At 41.6% G+C, this 14,751-nt stretch overlaps 1 protein-coding gene across 2 annotated transcripts in view; it reads left to right on the forward strand.

The window, feature by feature from the left end:
• Positions 1–14,751, forward strand: part of ARHGEF17 (Rho guanine nucleotide exchange factor 17) — a 156,219-nt gene that overhangs the window by 92,984 nt on the left and 48,484 nt on the right. For both annotated transcript variants that reach the window (XM_074216827.1, XM_074216828.1), the window contains exon 2: positions 9,917–9,994. In XM_074216827.1, coding sequence (XP_074072928.1) covers positions 9,917–9,994 — 78 coding nt within the window. The remainder of the gene's footprint in view (positions 1–9,916; positions 9,995–14,751) is intronic.

The following is a 14,751-nucleotide window of genomic DNA, read 5'->3' on the forward strand; positions in this document are numbered from 1 at the left end:
CTGGCATATGTTTTGCTTTCTCTCTTGCCCAGTGTGACTCCTCCTGTCTCTGTTCATGCATCTTGCCTCCCATGCCTGAAACCAAAGTGTATTGTTACCCCCTGGAACTTCATTCCAAAGTCCTCTCTGCTCCCTTATCTGGCTCAGGGCACCTTTGCCCTCAGCTCATCACTGAGTCCCTTCTAGCTTGTCTCCATGGCCTGGGATGGGGTGGGGGGAGGAGGGGAAAAGAATGAGAATTTACTGATGGAGGAGAAAAAAAGTGATCATAAAAATGCTGTCTCAGAGCCAATAATAAGAGTATTCTGAATTAATTGTTGTTCTGAGATTTAGTACTTTGAGAATGGCAGAATACCTTTCTCCTGAAGCCTTAGGAGAAAGAATCCTCTCCATTGTACAGATGAGAACACCAAGGCCCTGAGAGTCTAACTGAATTGTCCAAACCACTCAGAAGTAGTTGAGGTAGGATTCAAACACAAATCTCCTGACTTAATCTACATTGCCAAGTAGGGGTAAACTGCTGATCTGAGACTTTTCTTGTTTATTTGATTAATCTGTTGATTAATTAGAAGCTTGCTTTTTTAAATTAAATTTTTGGGAAATTATCTAGCTTTGAGGTTACCTTGAATGTCATTTAACATCTTATATATAACTGTATATGGCATTATAAATATCTTATTCCAGTTTTTAGCCATTGAAGCTTAAAAAAGAAAAAAATAATGTGCAGATATAGGGTGTCCCAAAAATATTAGGGCACATTAACCTGTAAAAGTTTAACTTTCTCTGCCCAGAACATCCCAAAAAGCCAAAAAACTTACTAGGTCTTTTAGCTCAGAGGCACCTCAACTTTTTGGGAGAAGTGGAGGGGGATGAGAAACTGATTTTGCCAAAAAGAAATCCCTCAGAGAGAATGTCAGGAACCTTAGTTTCCATGCTCTAATTGCCCCAACTCAGAGGGGGAAAAATAGTCCTGACCTCATAGGTTTGTGGGGAGCAGGTGAGATGGATCATTCATTTATTTATGTAAAACACATATAGGGATAGGAAACCTGTGGTTTCATGGGTACAGGAACACTCAGGTAAGGAAACTCTCCCAAGGATGATTGGTACCTTCTTTGCAATTTATCATCTTAGAGGGACTCAAAGGTTAAATGACTCACTTAGGGTCACACAGTCAGGATATGTTACAGGACTTGAACCCATCTTTTTTATTTTGAGGCCAGCTCTCTATCCACTCCTTCTAAAGTACATCTATAACATTCAAAAATGGTACTAAAAGTCAATTGGGATTTTTTTTTTCCTTTGGCAACCTCTCACCACCATCACTATTATGATTTCTATCACTACCTCCATCATCTTCCCCGCTCCCACATCATAGCCATTCCCATCAGTTCTGCCATAAGCAGGCAGTGGTGACTGAGGGTAATTAGGCTAGGGAAGAAGTCCGAGCTGGGGATACAGATAAGGGGGAGCATCTCCCTATGAGGAAAGTGAACATTACAGAAGGGATGTGATCTCTGAACCTCTTATCAGCTTAGTCACAGCAAAGTCAGGGCCACCTGAAAGACTCAGGCAGAGTGAAGTTGGCTATCTATAAACTAGGGCCTCAGCTCAGAACCAGTTTTCTCAGAATGGGGGGAGGTTTAGGATGCCCTCAAGTCATAATCACTGACCAATGGCTCCTGTTTATAGTGGTGCTCAGTGAGGGTGTGGGTCAGAGTTATCTCTTAGGAAGTCCTTGCATGAAAAGACAAGTCTTTTGTACAAGCAAGCAATTTTGTACAATCAGTCTCAAAGCATCAATAGTTATGTGACCCTGAAGAAGTTCCCTCATCTCCTTGGATCTCAGTTTTCCCTCTCAGCAAAATGGAACTAATACTTCTTGTAATGTTGTTGTAAGAAAAGCACTTTACAAACCATAGGGAGCTATTAATAGAGGAGTTACTATGATCATTATTGTTATTATTTTTACTAATAAGGAGAATAGCATCTGTTCATACTTCCCTGTATATATACATGATGTGCTTATGTGAGTTTATTTACCCACAAACGCAGGGGGAGGTTTTTGGCTAGAAGGTAGGAGAGCTGAGTTGGAATCTGAACTCTGACACTATCTCTCTGTATGGTCTTCCCCATTTTGGGGTCTCAGTTTCCCTCTTTGCAAAACAGAGCCAGTGATCCAGGCTCCACCTTCTACCCTGGGCCAGGGTAAGATCCAAAGAGATGGTGGCTTGGATCAACCTTGTCTGGTACCATATAAATGTGAACTATTTTTTTCTAGATCAACCTGAAAGCAGGGTACAAGTCTGCCTTACCTTCGATTCTCCTCCATTGCCCTGAATCAATATTTGTTGAATGTATTCATGATTTTATATTTATGTGTGTGGGTGTATTTGTGAACCTATATGTTCCCTTTATATATGTTTATTGTAGGACTATGTGAAGCCATGTGTCTATATCTGATAGACTATGTCAAGGAGGGCTTATATGGATCTCAATACACGTATTCATATACATGTATGTAAATGTGTATAGCTGCATCTTCCTCCCTGAATGCCCCCAAGTGGATGTGTCTGGTTTGACATACATGTGTCTCTATGTTGATTGCATTGTGGGTTAGGATGAGCTTCTGAGGGCAGCTATGAGAACCTGAATGGCTCTTAATCTACATACAAATGCATATCCCTCCCTGTTTGAGCCAACAAGTGTCTGGGTGAATGTGCCAGTGAGGACATGTGAGGCAGGTACATCACTCCGAGGGCGTGCAGCTGAGTGTCTCTGAATGTAAATCAATTTTCCTCTGTGTGTGTGTGTGTGTGTGTGTGTGTGTGTGTGTGTGTGTGTGGCAGGGAGGGTGAGGGGCCTCCTCCCAGCCCCCGCGCCTGCAGCTCTCCCCCATCCCTCCCCCTCTAGAGCTGCGCCTGCTCAGCCGATGCCTGGCTCAGCTCGGCTCAGCTTCCCCTGACAGCCAGCGGTAGGCAGGCAGCTGCCGGCCCAGGCACCAGACCAGGCGGCAGCCCTGGGCCTAGGCTCTAGGCACTGCCTCCCTCCCTTCAGCCATCCCTCCTGGCCCTTGGCCCCGGCCCCCAGGCCCATGCTGCAGATGGTGAAGACCCTGGCCCAGTTCACCATCGCCCTGGAGGACATGCGGGAGATGGGCGATGGCGAGCAGCCCGGGCCAGGACTAGGGATGGCAGGGATGGGGCCAGGCCCGAGTGACCTGCCAGGGCCGAGCAGTGGAGACAGCAATGAGGTGACAGGGCTGGGGGGCTGGGGTCTTCAGGGGCAGAACACTAGGGGATGGAATGGGGAAAACCAGGCTGCCTCTTATCTGAGGGGCCAAGTTATAAGAGAGAGGGCAGTTCTGGGGCCTAGAGTGTCTTTCCTGGAAGCTTTGGGTTCTGTGGGATGGGTGGATGTGTATCTGAGGGTCCCTGACCTGGAACTCAGGTCTGGGAGGTATCTACATGGAAGGGGCTTTGAGCTCTAGAGTAGATTTGGTAGGCTGTGACTTAGGACTTTGAGTTCTTAGGAATGTTTATTGGGGGAAGGGTATGATCTGAGTTGTTTTGGTGTGTATTTTGGGGGGGGGACCTGAACTGTGACTGAGTTTGTGTGTGTGTGTGTGTGTGTGTGTGTGTGTGTGTGTGTGTGTGTGTTTGGTGGTCTCTGACCTAGAATTCTGGAATCTGTGTCTGGGGTGGGGTGAAGGTAGGAAGAGGTCTTAGGGAGTCTCTGACCTGAGACTCTGGGGTCTGTGTGTGTATGTATATGGGGGTGGGTTACTCGGCATCCTTGACCTAGATCTCTGGAATCTGTGTCTATGATGGAAGGGCCTTAGGGGGTCTATGCATAGAACTCTGGGTTCTGTATCTATTGTGGGGATTGCTTGGGGTTTCTGAACTGGGACTCTGAGCTCTGTGTCTATGGGAGAGGTATTTGGAGTCTCTGGCTTAAAACTCTGGATTCTAAGGAATATTTGGAAGCCTCTGACCAAGGACCCTGCTCTCTGTGGCCTTGGTAGAGAAGGTGGTCTGTAATCTTTTCTGATATGAAACTGGCCTAGGGTCCAAGAGTTCTGTAGTCTTAGGGTTTCTCTCTTATGAGGGGTCCAGGTTCTAAGGCCGGAGATCTGGTGTTTGTAATTAGAAAGACTCATTGATCTTGGGGTTTCTGAGGCCAGGAGCCTGTGGTCTGAGAAGACCTCTAGGAGAGAGACCTGGAGTTTAGTGAGTCTCTGTCATATTGGGGGTCCAAGTTCAGCAACAGTCCAGCTAAAAAGTCTGTTATTGAGAGTGTCTGAAATGTTGGGCATAATGGTCTCTAAGGTGTTTGGTCCTGGATCTTGGGATGTTGATAACCTTTTGGAAGGCTGTAATCAGAAAATGTCTCCAAGGGAATTCTGTGATATAGATGCCTACTTTAAGGATGCTTATGATGTATGTATGGGATGAAAATGGGGGTGGGTAGGTCTATCATCCTAAGAGTTCTGGGTCTAGGATGTTTTATGTGATTATTTGATAATGTCTCTGATACCTGGGACCTATGTATGGCCTCATTTCTCCTGTCTGTGCCTCATCTTATCCATCTGTGAAATAGGGAAGAAAAGACTTACAATCTCTGCTTTTAGGATTCTTTTAAGCCTTATTATATAGGACTATAGAAACAGTAGTTATTGTTGTCGATGCTATATCACAATATAGTGGGAGGAAGCTGGGGTACCTGTCCTCGCAATGTGTGTTTGTGGATATGTGGAGGGATAACCTCACAGTATCCCCAGGGAGCTGTAAGCAAGAGTTGATACAACCTCATGGGGTCCTGAAATACTGTCTCTCAAAGTCCTTCACAATGTCTCTAGAAGTCTGGATTTAGAGGTTTCTGGAATCTCAAAGTGCCTCTAGGACATATGACTTCCCAAGGGACTAGGATATTTGTGACTTCACTCCCTAGATGGACTGGGAATGTCTGTGACTTCAGTATCTCTGGAGAACTGGATGCAGAAGTATTTCAAACCTCAAGATGCTTCTGGGGTGGCTAGGTCTGGGGATACTTATGTCCACTGGGGACTGGAGTATTTTTGACCTCACAGTATCTTGGAATCAGAGATTCCTGGTATATTTGTGATCTCAACATCTCTGGAAGGTTGAATCTATAAGGTATCTGATCTCATGATGATGTTTGTCCTTTATCAAAGAATATGACATCAGGGAGGTAATATGATAAACAGATGAATTAGATTTGAGTGAGGGGATGCTATGTTAAGTCACCAGTCTCACTTTCTCCTCCAGAGTATCTAGGTCCAGTGACCAGATATGAATTAGGATGACTGGAGATGACCCTGGAGGTGAGGCTGTCAGGGTAAAGTGACTTGACCAAGGTCATACCCACAAGTAAATGTCTAAGGCCAGATTTGAACTCAGTTCATCCTAATTTCAGGGCCAGTGTTTGACCCAGTCTGGCCTCCCAGTAGCTCTGGAGTGGCTAGATCCAATATCATTTAAGCCTTCCTAGTGCCCTGGGAGCACTCCTTCTGAAGATGTCTAGATCTTTCTGTCTCTGTGTATACACATCTCTACATCTCTGTCCCTCGCTCTTTGCTTCTGTGGCTTTGTGTAACTGTATTCTGTATCTCTTTTTGGCCTTGTGCATATCTCTCTCTGGGCATCTATGTCTCAGCCTTTCTAGGTCTTTGTGTGTTTGTCTCTAGGTTTGTTTCTATCCCTGTTTCTATCCCTTGTTTCTATCCTTCTCCCTGTTAGTGTATATATCTCTCTATGTGTCTTTAAACTCTGTGTCCTTGCCAGGTTCTCTGATTCCCCCAGAATCGAGGTCTAGGTGTCCATGCCAGGAAACCCTCTAGGAGGTACCAGGGAAGCATCTGGAGATTGGGGATGGCAGAGGATAAGGTTGAAAGCCACATGCTGTGCATCTCTTCTTTGTGGCATAATTAGGATTTGACCCCCCCCCCCTACTTGTTATGTGACCCTGTTCAATTCCGTTCCTCTCTCTGGGGCTATATCCTCAAATGGACATGACGCTCTCCAAGACCCTTCCCTAAATCTTCTGATCTCAAGAGGAGACTCAAGTGAATCGTCTTATAGGAGTTCCCAATAAAGCCTGATTTCACAGACACATACTACTACCCCCATCCTCCCTTTCTCCATCAAAGGAAGAGTGATCCTTTCTCCAGTACATGATACAGGGACAGCCTTTGGGGAGGGGGGCTTTTAAATGGCATTTTGTGGATATGACTAGGTTTAGGAATCAAAAACTCCATTCTGTTTCAGGCACAAAGCATGGCTCTGGGACAAGAAAAGAGGAAATGAGCCCCTGATTCATATCAAGAAGAACTCAAATTAGATTCCAGGGGAAAACTTGTTAGACTTCTCTGGGAAGGTCAATGAGGGAAAGCTGTCAAAATGGCTTTCCTGGGCAATAGCTTCCTAGGTATAAGATGCCAGATTCTATCCCAGCCCAAGAGGCAGAGGATGCTTCTGATGATTGTGGGATGGCTTAGGCCATATGATCCAACTGTTGACAGCCAATTTCTTTTGGAGTCTAGAGTCCCTTTGCATGCACATACATACCATCCCTGCTCAGCCCCATGTGAGAGACGAGTCAGGAAGACCTGAATTCAGGTTATTCTGCCTTAATCATAGTTTGACCCTGGACAGATTACTTAACCTCTATGGGCCTCAGTTTCCTCCTCTGTAAATGAAAAACCATGGAAGAGATGTAGACATCTAGACACCTTCAGAAGGAGTGCTCCCATGTTGGAATTGATGACCTCTAAAATCTCTCCCATTGAGCTCTAAATCTGTCCCTTCTATGATCTCTACATAATAGGGAGCAGATTGGCCCAAAGTATTTTTACTTGGTTTGAATAGTGACTTTGACCAGTAGATAATAAGACAAAGGAGGCAAGGTTTTGTGCTATCTCTGTTAGCCCCTTCACACTAAATTTTTGGGCTCTCCCTACTTGGAATCCTAGTTCTGACTGGGGAATTGAGACTCAGAGATGGAACAAGGTCAGCTGCCCCAGTCAGGGCTTGGTCAGTGCCTACAGAGAGACAACAGGACTGCCAGACCTCAAAGAGAGGTTCATGTGGGCTAGAGCAATCAGGAAGGCCTCCCTGGAAAAGGTTGGATTTGAGCATCCAGCAGCAAAAGAGTAGAAGGAGCATTGTATTTGGAGGCAGAGGGTATGGATTTGAGTTTTGACTCTGCTGCTTGACTACTCCAACTCTGTCCTCTCTGGGCCTCATTTTCCTCTCCTGTAAAATTAAAAGATTATAATCCAATTACTAGTGTCAAACTTAAATAGAAACAGGGGTCACTGAGTTGCTGAGGACCATATATTGACAGTCAATCAAGTCCATTGACATAGGCAATAAGTCAATTGATTTATTATATTGAATATTAATTATGTTTTATTGTATTTTTATTTATTTTGTTAAATGTTTCCTAATTGCATTTTACTCTGGCTCAGGAAGCACTCAGGAGGGTCATGGCCCACTAGCCATGTTTGACACCTCTGTCCTAGGTGATGTCTTGGGTCCCTCCCAACTCTGACATCTTGTGATTCTAACACCTAGCGATCAGTGTCCTGGGCAGACCACCTGTTCCATTCTGGGCTCACCTTTTTGGAAGGATGTTGCCAAGCTGAGGAGTGTCCAGAGGACACAGAATGACCAGGTCTGGAGACCAGGTCACAGTGTAAGTGGGTTGAAAGAACTAGGAATATTTGTTCTAGAGAAGTAAAGATTTGGGGGGGAAGAGGAGGGCAGAAGTGATAACTTGTCTTTATTTTTTTTTAAATTTATTTTTTATTCTCATTTTGTACAAATTTTTTTACATTAACAAAATATTCTTGTTTACAAGTAAACAAAATACCCCTCCCCCATGAATATAGATAGACTTGCTTGGGTGAAAAAAGTAAAGGGGAGAGAAAAAAATTAAAATTAAAAAAAATAGTAGTAATAATTGTAGGTATGGCCAGGTGGCGCAATGGATGAAGCACCAGCCCTGGAGCCACGAGCACCCAAGCCCATATCCAGCCTTGTAAAGTCAATAATCACCCAGCCATGTGACATGCAATCTACCCGATCCCCACTGCCCTGCAAAAACCAAAAAGAAGGAAAAAAAAGACCCAAAATAAAATAAAATAGTAATAATAGTAGGGGTGGCTGGGTGGCAGACAGAGCATTGGCCCTTGAGCCAGGAGCACCTGGGTCCGAATCCAGCCCCAGACACCCAAAGATCACCCTGCTATGTGGCCCCAGGCAGGCCACCCAGCCCCACTTGCCCTGCACCCTCCCCCAAATAATAATAACAAAAAATGTGCTTCAGTCTTTGTTCCAACACCAACAACTCTGTCATGGGTGGATCACATTCTTTATGATAAGTCCATCACAAAAGTTACTTCCATATTTTTCCACCATTGCCATTGCTGATCGCAACTCCCTCCTTTCTTATTTCTCCACTACCATGTACTATATTTTCTCTCTCCTTTCACTCTGACTCTGCTGTAGGGTCGCTCAGTGGCGCAGCAGACAGATCTCTGGACCTGGGGCCAAGAAGCCCTGAGCCCCCATACCACCCCTTAGTATGGTCCTGGGCAGGCCATCCAATCCCAGCCCCTTGCAAGAAGTAAAAAAAAAGAAAATGTGTTATATCTGACCACTCTCCCCCCATGGTCCATCCTCTTCTCCTTTATTCACATCCCCACCCCTTCCCCTGCTCCCCCCCTCCTTCTTACTCCAGATGTCTATACCCCATTGAGTATATTTGCTGTTTCCTCTCCTAGACATCTCTGATGAGAGCAAAGGTTCCCTCATTCTCCCTTGCCTCCCCCCCCCTTCCATATCATTGCAATGATAGCTTGTCTTTAGATATTTTAAGGATCATCATTTGGGAGACTAATTGGGCTTGTTTTGTTTGACCCTAGAGGGTAGAACCAGGAACCTTAGGTGGACATTGTCAAGAGGCAGATTTTTACTTGATGAAGAAAAATCTTCACACAGAGAGTCATTCCAAAGGCTGCCTAAGAAAGCAGCGAGCTCCCCATCACTAGAAGTCTCCAAGAGGAAACTGGATATCCATTTGTTGGGGATGTAGAAGAGAGAACTGCTACTCAGATGAAAGTTGGACAAGATACCCCCTAAGATTCCTTACAGTTTTTAGATTTTTAGATTCGTGTATCTCACAAAAATCATCACGATATAATGGAGGTGGGGGGGGGGGAACCTAGGCTTGAAATCAGAAGATCTAGTTGTGATTCTTAAGTCTGATACTTACTATCTGTACTATTCTGGGAAAATCACATTATCACTCTGCACCTCAGTTTTCCAATCAATAAAATGGGCATAATAATGCTTGCACTGCCTATCTCAAAAATCTCTTGCATCAAATTGTTTACTGTCTCAGAGCTGGAGGAGGGAAGGGAGAGAGGGAGGGAATTTGGAACTAAAAAAAATTTTCAATGAATACTAAAAATTGTTTTTAACATGTAATTGAGAAAATAAGAAAATATTTGTTTTAAAAGATGAATGCAAAGCTCAGAGTAAAGGATGTACATACACATAACATCAACTGTCATTGCCATCTTCATCATTGACGTTGTTTCAGTTAGACGAGATTGGATTCTGCAACTCTGCTGTGTACCCATAATATGCTACCCAACAAAGTTTATGTCCTAATCATACTCATATGACAGTAAAGATGGTTCTTGCACCTAGCAAGGATATGCAAGAATTCAGGAGAAATAGGGAAGGAATAATAGAGGAAGGGGATTAGTTTCATGGACTGAGGCAAAGGAGAATTCTCTCTCCATCCCCAGTTCTGAGCAATGGCAATGATGAAAATAGGGATCCCCCATATGAAATCTTAACCTCTCCTATTCTCTCCTTTCTCCTAGGACATGAGAAAACATGTCATCATGACACTACTGGACACTGAACAGTCATATGTGGAGTCCCTTCGGACGTTGATGCAGGTGAGAGACCCAGGGGCAGGGCAAGGGACTCTGTTATTTGTCCACTCTATATTAGGTAAGAGTACTCCCATCTTGACACCCCTATGTCCTGATGTCAAAGAGTACAATTCTAGTTTTCCCTGACCTAAGGAGTAATCAATACTAAAGGAAGAAAAACTGGGGATAGGGATGGAAATGAGGAAGGGAGAGTATTTGGGTGTCTTTCCTTTAGAGAAATAGGAAAATAGAATATCTTTGTCCTTCAAGTAGAGAAAAGGGATTAGAATGACACGTGTGTATCTTTCCATTGGATAAATGGAGGGGGGATGGAATGGTGTATGTCTTTCCACTGGAGATATGAGAGAGTTTGTATCTTTCCAATGGAAAAATACTGAAGTGGAATGGTGTGTGTCTAGTTTCTATTGGAAAAATAGGGAAGTGAGATGGTTTTTCCACAGATCTAAACAGAATCACAAAACTTTAGGATGGGAAGAGATCTCAGTGAATATCTTGGACAACTCATACCCCAAAGCAGGTCAAGGCAGAGCAGATGAGGTGGGGAGAGCACAGGACAGTGCAGAAAAGCATTGACTCTGGCCTCTGGACAAAGGACTGCTCCTCACTTGACCCTTCTTACCTGTATAATAGCAGGACTCAGTTTCCTCATTTATAAAATGTAACGATTGGATTTGATGGTCTCTGAGGACCCTTGTACTTCAGAATTCATGATCCTGTGAATCTGTTTCCTCATTTATAAAATGGCAGAGATAATTGTTACCTTCTCTACAGACTAGGTTGTTGTGAGGAAAGGGATTTGTAATCCTTAAAGGGCTCTAAAAAGTATAGACTTCCAAGTGATTAATAGAAAAAAGGTGATTACAATGCCTGCCCTGGTTTAGTTAGAAAGTCAATAGAGTCCACAGCTACACAGCAGGTCTCTTAAGATGGGGGCCTCACCACACCCTGCCCCCACCTTCCCTTCCCCTTGTGTATTAGGTAACAGTCCCAGTAGATTAAGTGACTTTTCCAAGAGTTTTCAAGTGGTAAGCAGGAGAACCAGGATTCAAAATATATTGGGATTGGGTGCTCCCAAAAGGCAAGGGCCATCTCTTTCAGTAGGTGCTTAATGGCCTTGTCTTATCTAACTATGATATTTAAATAATTAGGTCAGAGCAGAAAGAAGCTCTACTGGTTCTTTCCTTCCCTGATAACCTAAGTGTAGATAAACTGGAGCCAGAAGTCATAGTTCTATTACTAGACAACTGTGTGACTTAAGTCTGGACTATACTTGGGGCACCTAGGTAACACAGTGTGTATAGAATACCGGGCCTGTTCAAATCCCATCTCAGATACTTTCTAGCTGTGTGACCCTTCACCCTGTTCACCTCAGTTTCCTCATCTATAAAATGAACTGGAGAAGGAAATGGCAAACCACTCCATATCTTTGCCAGGAAAACCTCAAATGGGATCATGAAGAGAAGACACAGGTGAACAACAACAAAAGACCACACAGTGAGTTATCAATGAATTCTAGCTGAGAATCATTAGATTTAGAGCAAGTTTTGTTATATCTTCCAAACTAGTGTTGTCAAACTCAGATAGATATCATCACCAAAACTGACCATGTCCTAGGGCACAAAAACCTTAAAATTAAATGCAGAAAGGCAGAAATAATAAATACACACTTCTCAGACCATAATACAATAAAAATTACATGTAATAAAGGGTCAGGGAAAGAAAACCAACTAATTGGAAATTAAGTAACTTTATCTTAAATAATGAGTAGATCAAATAATAAATAATAGAAATAATCAAAAATTATATCCAAGAAGATGATAACAATGAGACATCATATCAAAATGTATGGGATACATCCAAGGCAGTTTTGAAGCTTATATGAATAAAATAGAGAAAGAGATCAATGAATTGGGTATGCAACCTAAAATGTTAGAAAAGGAACAAATTAAACAACCCCAACTAAATACCAAATTAGAAATTCTGAAAATCAAGGGATAGATTAATAAAATGGAAAGCAAGAAAACCATTGATCTCATAAATAAAACTAAGAGTTGGTTTCATGGGGGCGGCTGGGTGGTGCAGTGGATAAAGCACCGGCCCTGGAGTCAGGAGTACCCTGGAGTCAGGAGTACCTGGGTTCAAATCCGGTCTCATACACTTAATAATTACCTAGCTGTGTGGCCTTGGCCAAGCCACTTAACCCCATTTGCCTTGCAAAAACCTAAAAAAAAAAGAGTTGGTTTCATGAAAAAGCCAATAAAATAGACAAATCTCTGGTTAATCTGATTTTAAAAAAGAAAGAAGATAACCAAATTATCAGTAAATTAAACAGACAATTCAGAGCTACTTTGCCAAACTATATGCCAATAATTTGGACCACATGAGTGAAATGGATGAATATTTATAAAAACACAAACTGTCCAGATTAACAGAAGAGGTATTAAATTACTTAAATAACCCCATTTAAGAAAAGAAAATTAAAGAAAACATCAATAAACTCCCTAAGAAAGAGTCTCCAGGTCAAGATGGATTTACAAGTGAATTCTACCAATCATTTAAGGAACAATTAATTCCTATTCTACATAAACTATTTTTAAAAATAGGGGAAGGAGTTCTGCCAAACTCCTTTTATGATACCAACATGGTGCTGATACCTAAACCAAAAGAAACAAAATAGACAAAGAAAATTATAGACCAATCTCCCTAATATATAGGTTCAAAAATCTTAAATAAAAGTTTAGCAATGAGACTACAGCAAGTTATTACAAGGATAATACACCATGATCAGGTTGGATTTTTTACCAGGCAGGCAGGGATGGTTCAACATTAGGAAAGCACTCAACATAATTAAACATATCAATAGCAAAATGCTGAAAGTCTTTAATAAAACACAACTTCCATTCCTATTAAAAACACTAAAAAGTTTAGGAATAAATGGAGTTTTCCTTAAAATAATAAATAGTATCTATCTGAAACCACTAACAAATATTATATTTAATGGGAATAAACTCAGAGCATTTCCAATAAAATCAGGGATGAAACAAGAATGTCCATTATCACCATTACTATTCATTATAGTATTAGAGATACTAGCAGTTGCAATAAGAGAAGAAAAAGAAATTGAATAAATCAGAATTGGCAATGAGGAAGCAAAACCTTCACTCTTTGCAGATGATATGATGGTATACCTAGAGAACCCAATAAAATCATCTAATCCTTGAAACAATTAACAAATGCAGCAAAGTAGCAGGATATAAAATAAACCCACATAGATCATCAGCATTTCTATATATGAACAACAAAGCCCAGGAACAAGAGAAAGAAAGAGAAATTCCATTTAAAATAACTGTAGACAACATTAAATACCTGGGAATCCACCTCCCAAGACAAACCCAGAAACTGAATGAGCACAATTATAAAGCACTCCTCACCCAAATAAAGTCAGATCTAAATAACTGGGAAAATGTCAAATGCTTATGGTTGGGTCTAGCTAATATAATAAAAATGACAATTCTCCCCAAATTTAATTACTTATTCAGTTCCATACCAATCAAACTTTACTGAGCTAGGCAAAATAGCTAACAAAATTCATTTGCAGCAACAAAAGGGCAAGAATAGCAAGGGAACTGTTGAAAAAAAATGTAAACGAAGGTGGCCTAGCTGTACCAGTCCTAAAATTATACTATAAAGCCGCAAACATCAAAACTGCCGGGTACTGGTTAAGAAATAGAGTAATGGATCAGTGGATTAGGATAGGTTCAAAAGAAAATGCAATAAATGACTACAGCAATCTATGATTTGACAAACCCAAAGACATCAGCCTCTGGATTAAGAACTCACTATTTGACAAAAATTGTTGGGAAACTGGAAAATAATATGGCAAAAACTAGGCATAGATCCACATCTCACACCCTATACCAAAATAAGGTCAAAAAGGGTACAGAATTTAGACATAAAGATACCATAGATAAATTAATAGACCAAAATATATTCTATCTATCTGATCTATGGAAAAAAGAATAAATTTATGACCAAACAAGAATTAGAGCAGATTATAAACTGAAAAATGAATGATTTTGACTATATTAAATTAAAAAGGTTTTACCCTAATAAAATCAATGCTGCCAAAATTAGGAGAAAAGCAGAAAGTTGGGAAACAATTTTCACAACCAGGAATTCTGATAAAGGTCTCATTTCTAAAATATATAGAGAATTGCATCAAATTTATAAGATCACAAGTCATTCCCCAATTGATAAATGGTCAAAGGATATAAACAGTTATCAAATGAAGAAATTAAATTAATGGAAGCATATGAAAAAATGCTCCAAATCACTATTGATTAGAGAAATACACATTAAAACCACAATGAGGTATAATCTCACACCTATTAGATCAGCCCAGATGAGAAAAAGGGAAGATGATCAATGTTGGAGAGGTTGTAGAAGGATTGAGACATTGATGCATTGCTGGTGGAGTTGTGAATGGATCTAACCTTTCTGGAGAACAGCATGGAACTATGCCTAAAGAGCAATAAAACTGTTCATACTCTCAACCCAGCAATTCCAATTCTAGGACTACATCCAGAAGAAACTGTAAAAAATGGGGAAAGTTCCACGTGTTCTAAAATATTCATAGAAGCTTTTTTTGTAGTGGCAAAGAATTGGAAATTGAGAGGTTGCCCATCAATTGGGGAATGGCTAAACAAGTTATGGTACATGAATACTATGGCATATTATTGTTCTGTAAGAAACCATAAATG

The sequence above is a fragment of the Macrotis lagotis genome, chromosome 1, assembly GCF_037893015.1.
Source record: "Macrotis lagotis isolate mMagLag1 chromosome 1, bilby.v1.9.chrom.fasta, whole genome shotgun sequence".
Taxonomy (NCBI): domain Eukaryota; kingdom Metazoa; phylum Chordata; class Mammalia; order Peramelemorphia; family Peramelidae; genus Macrotis; species Macrotis lagotis.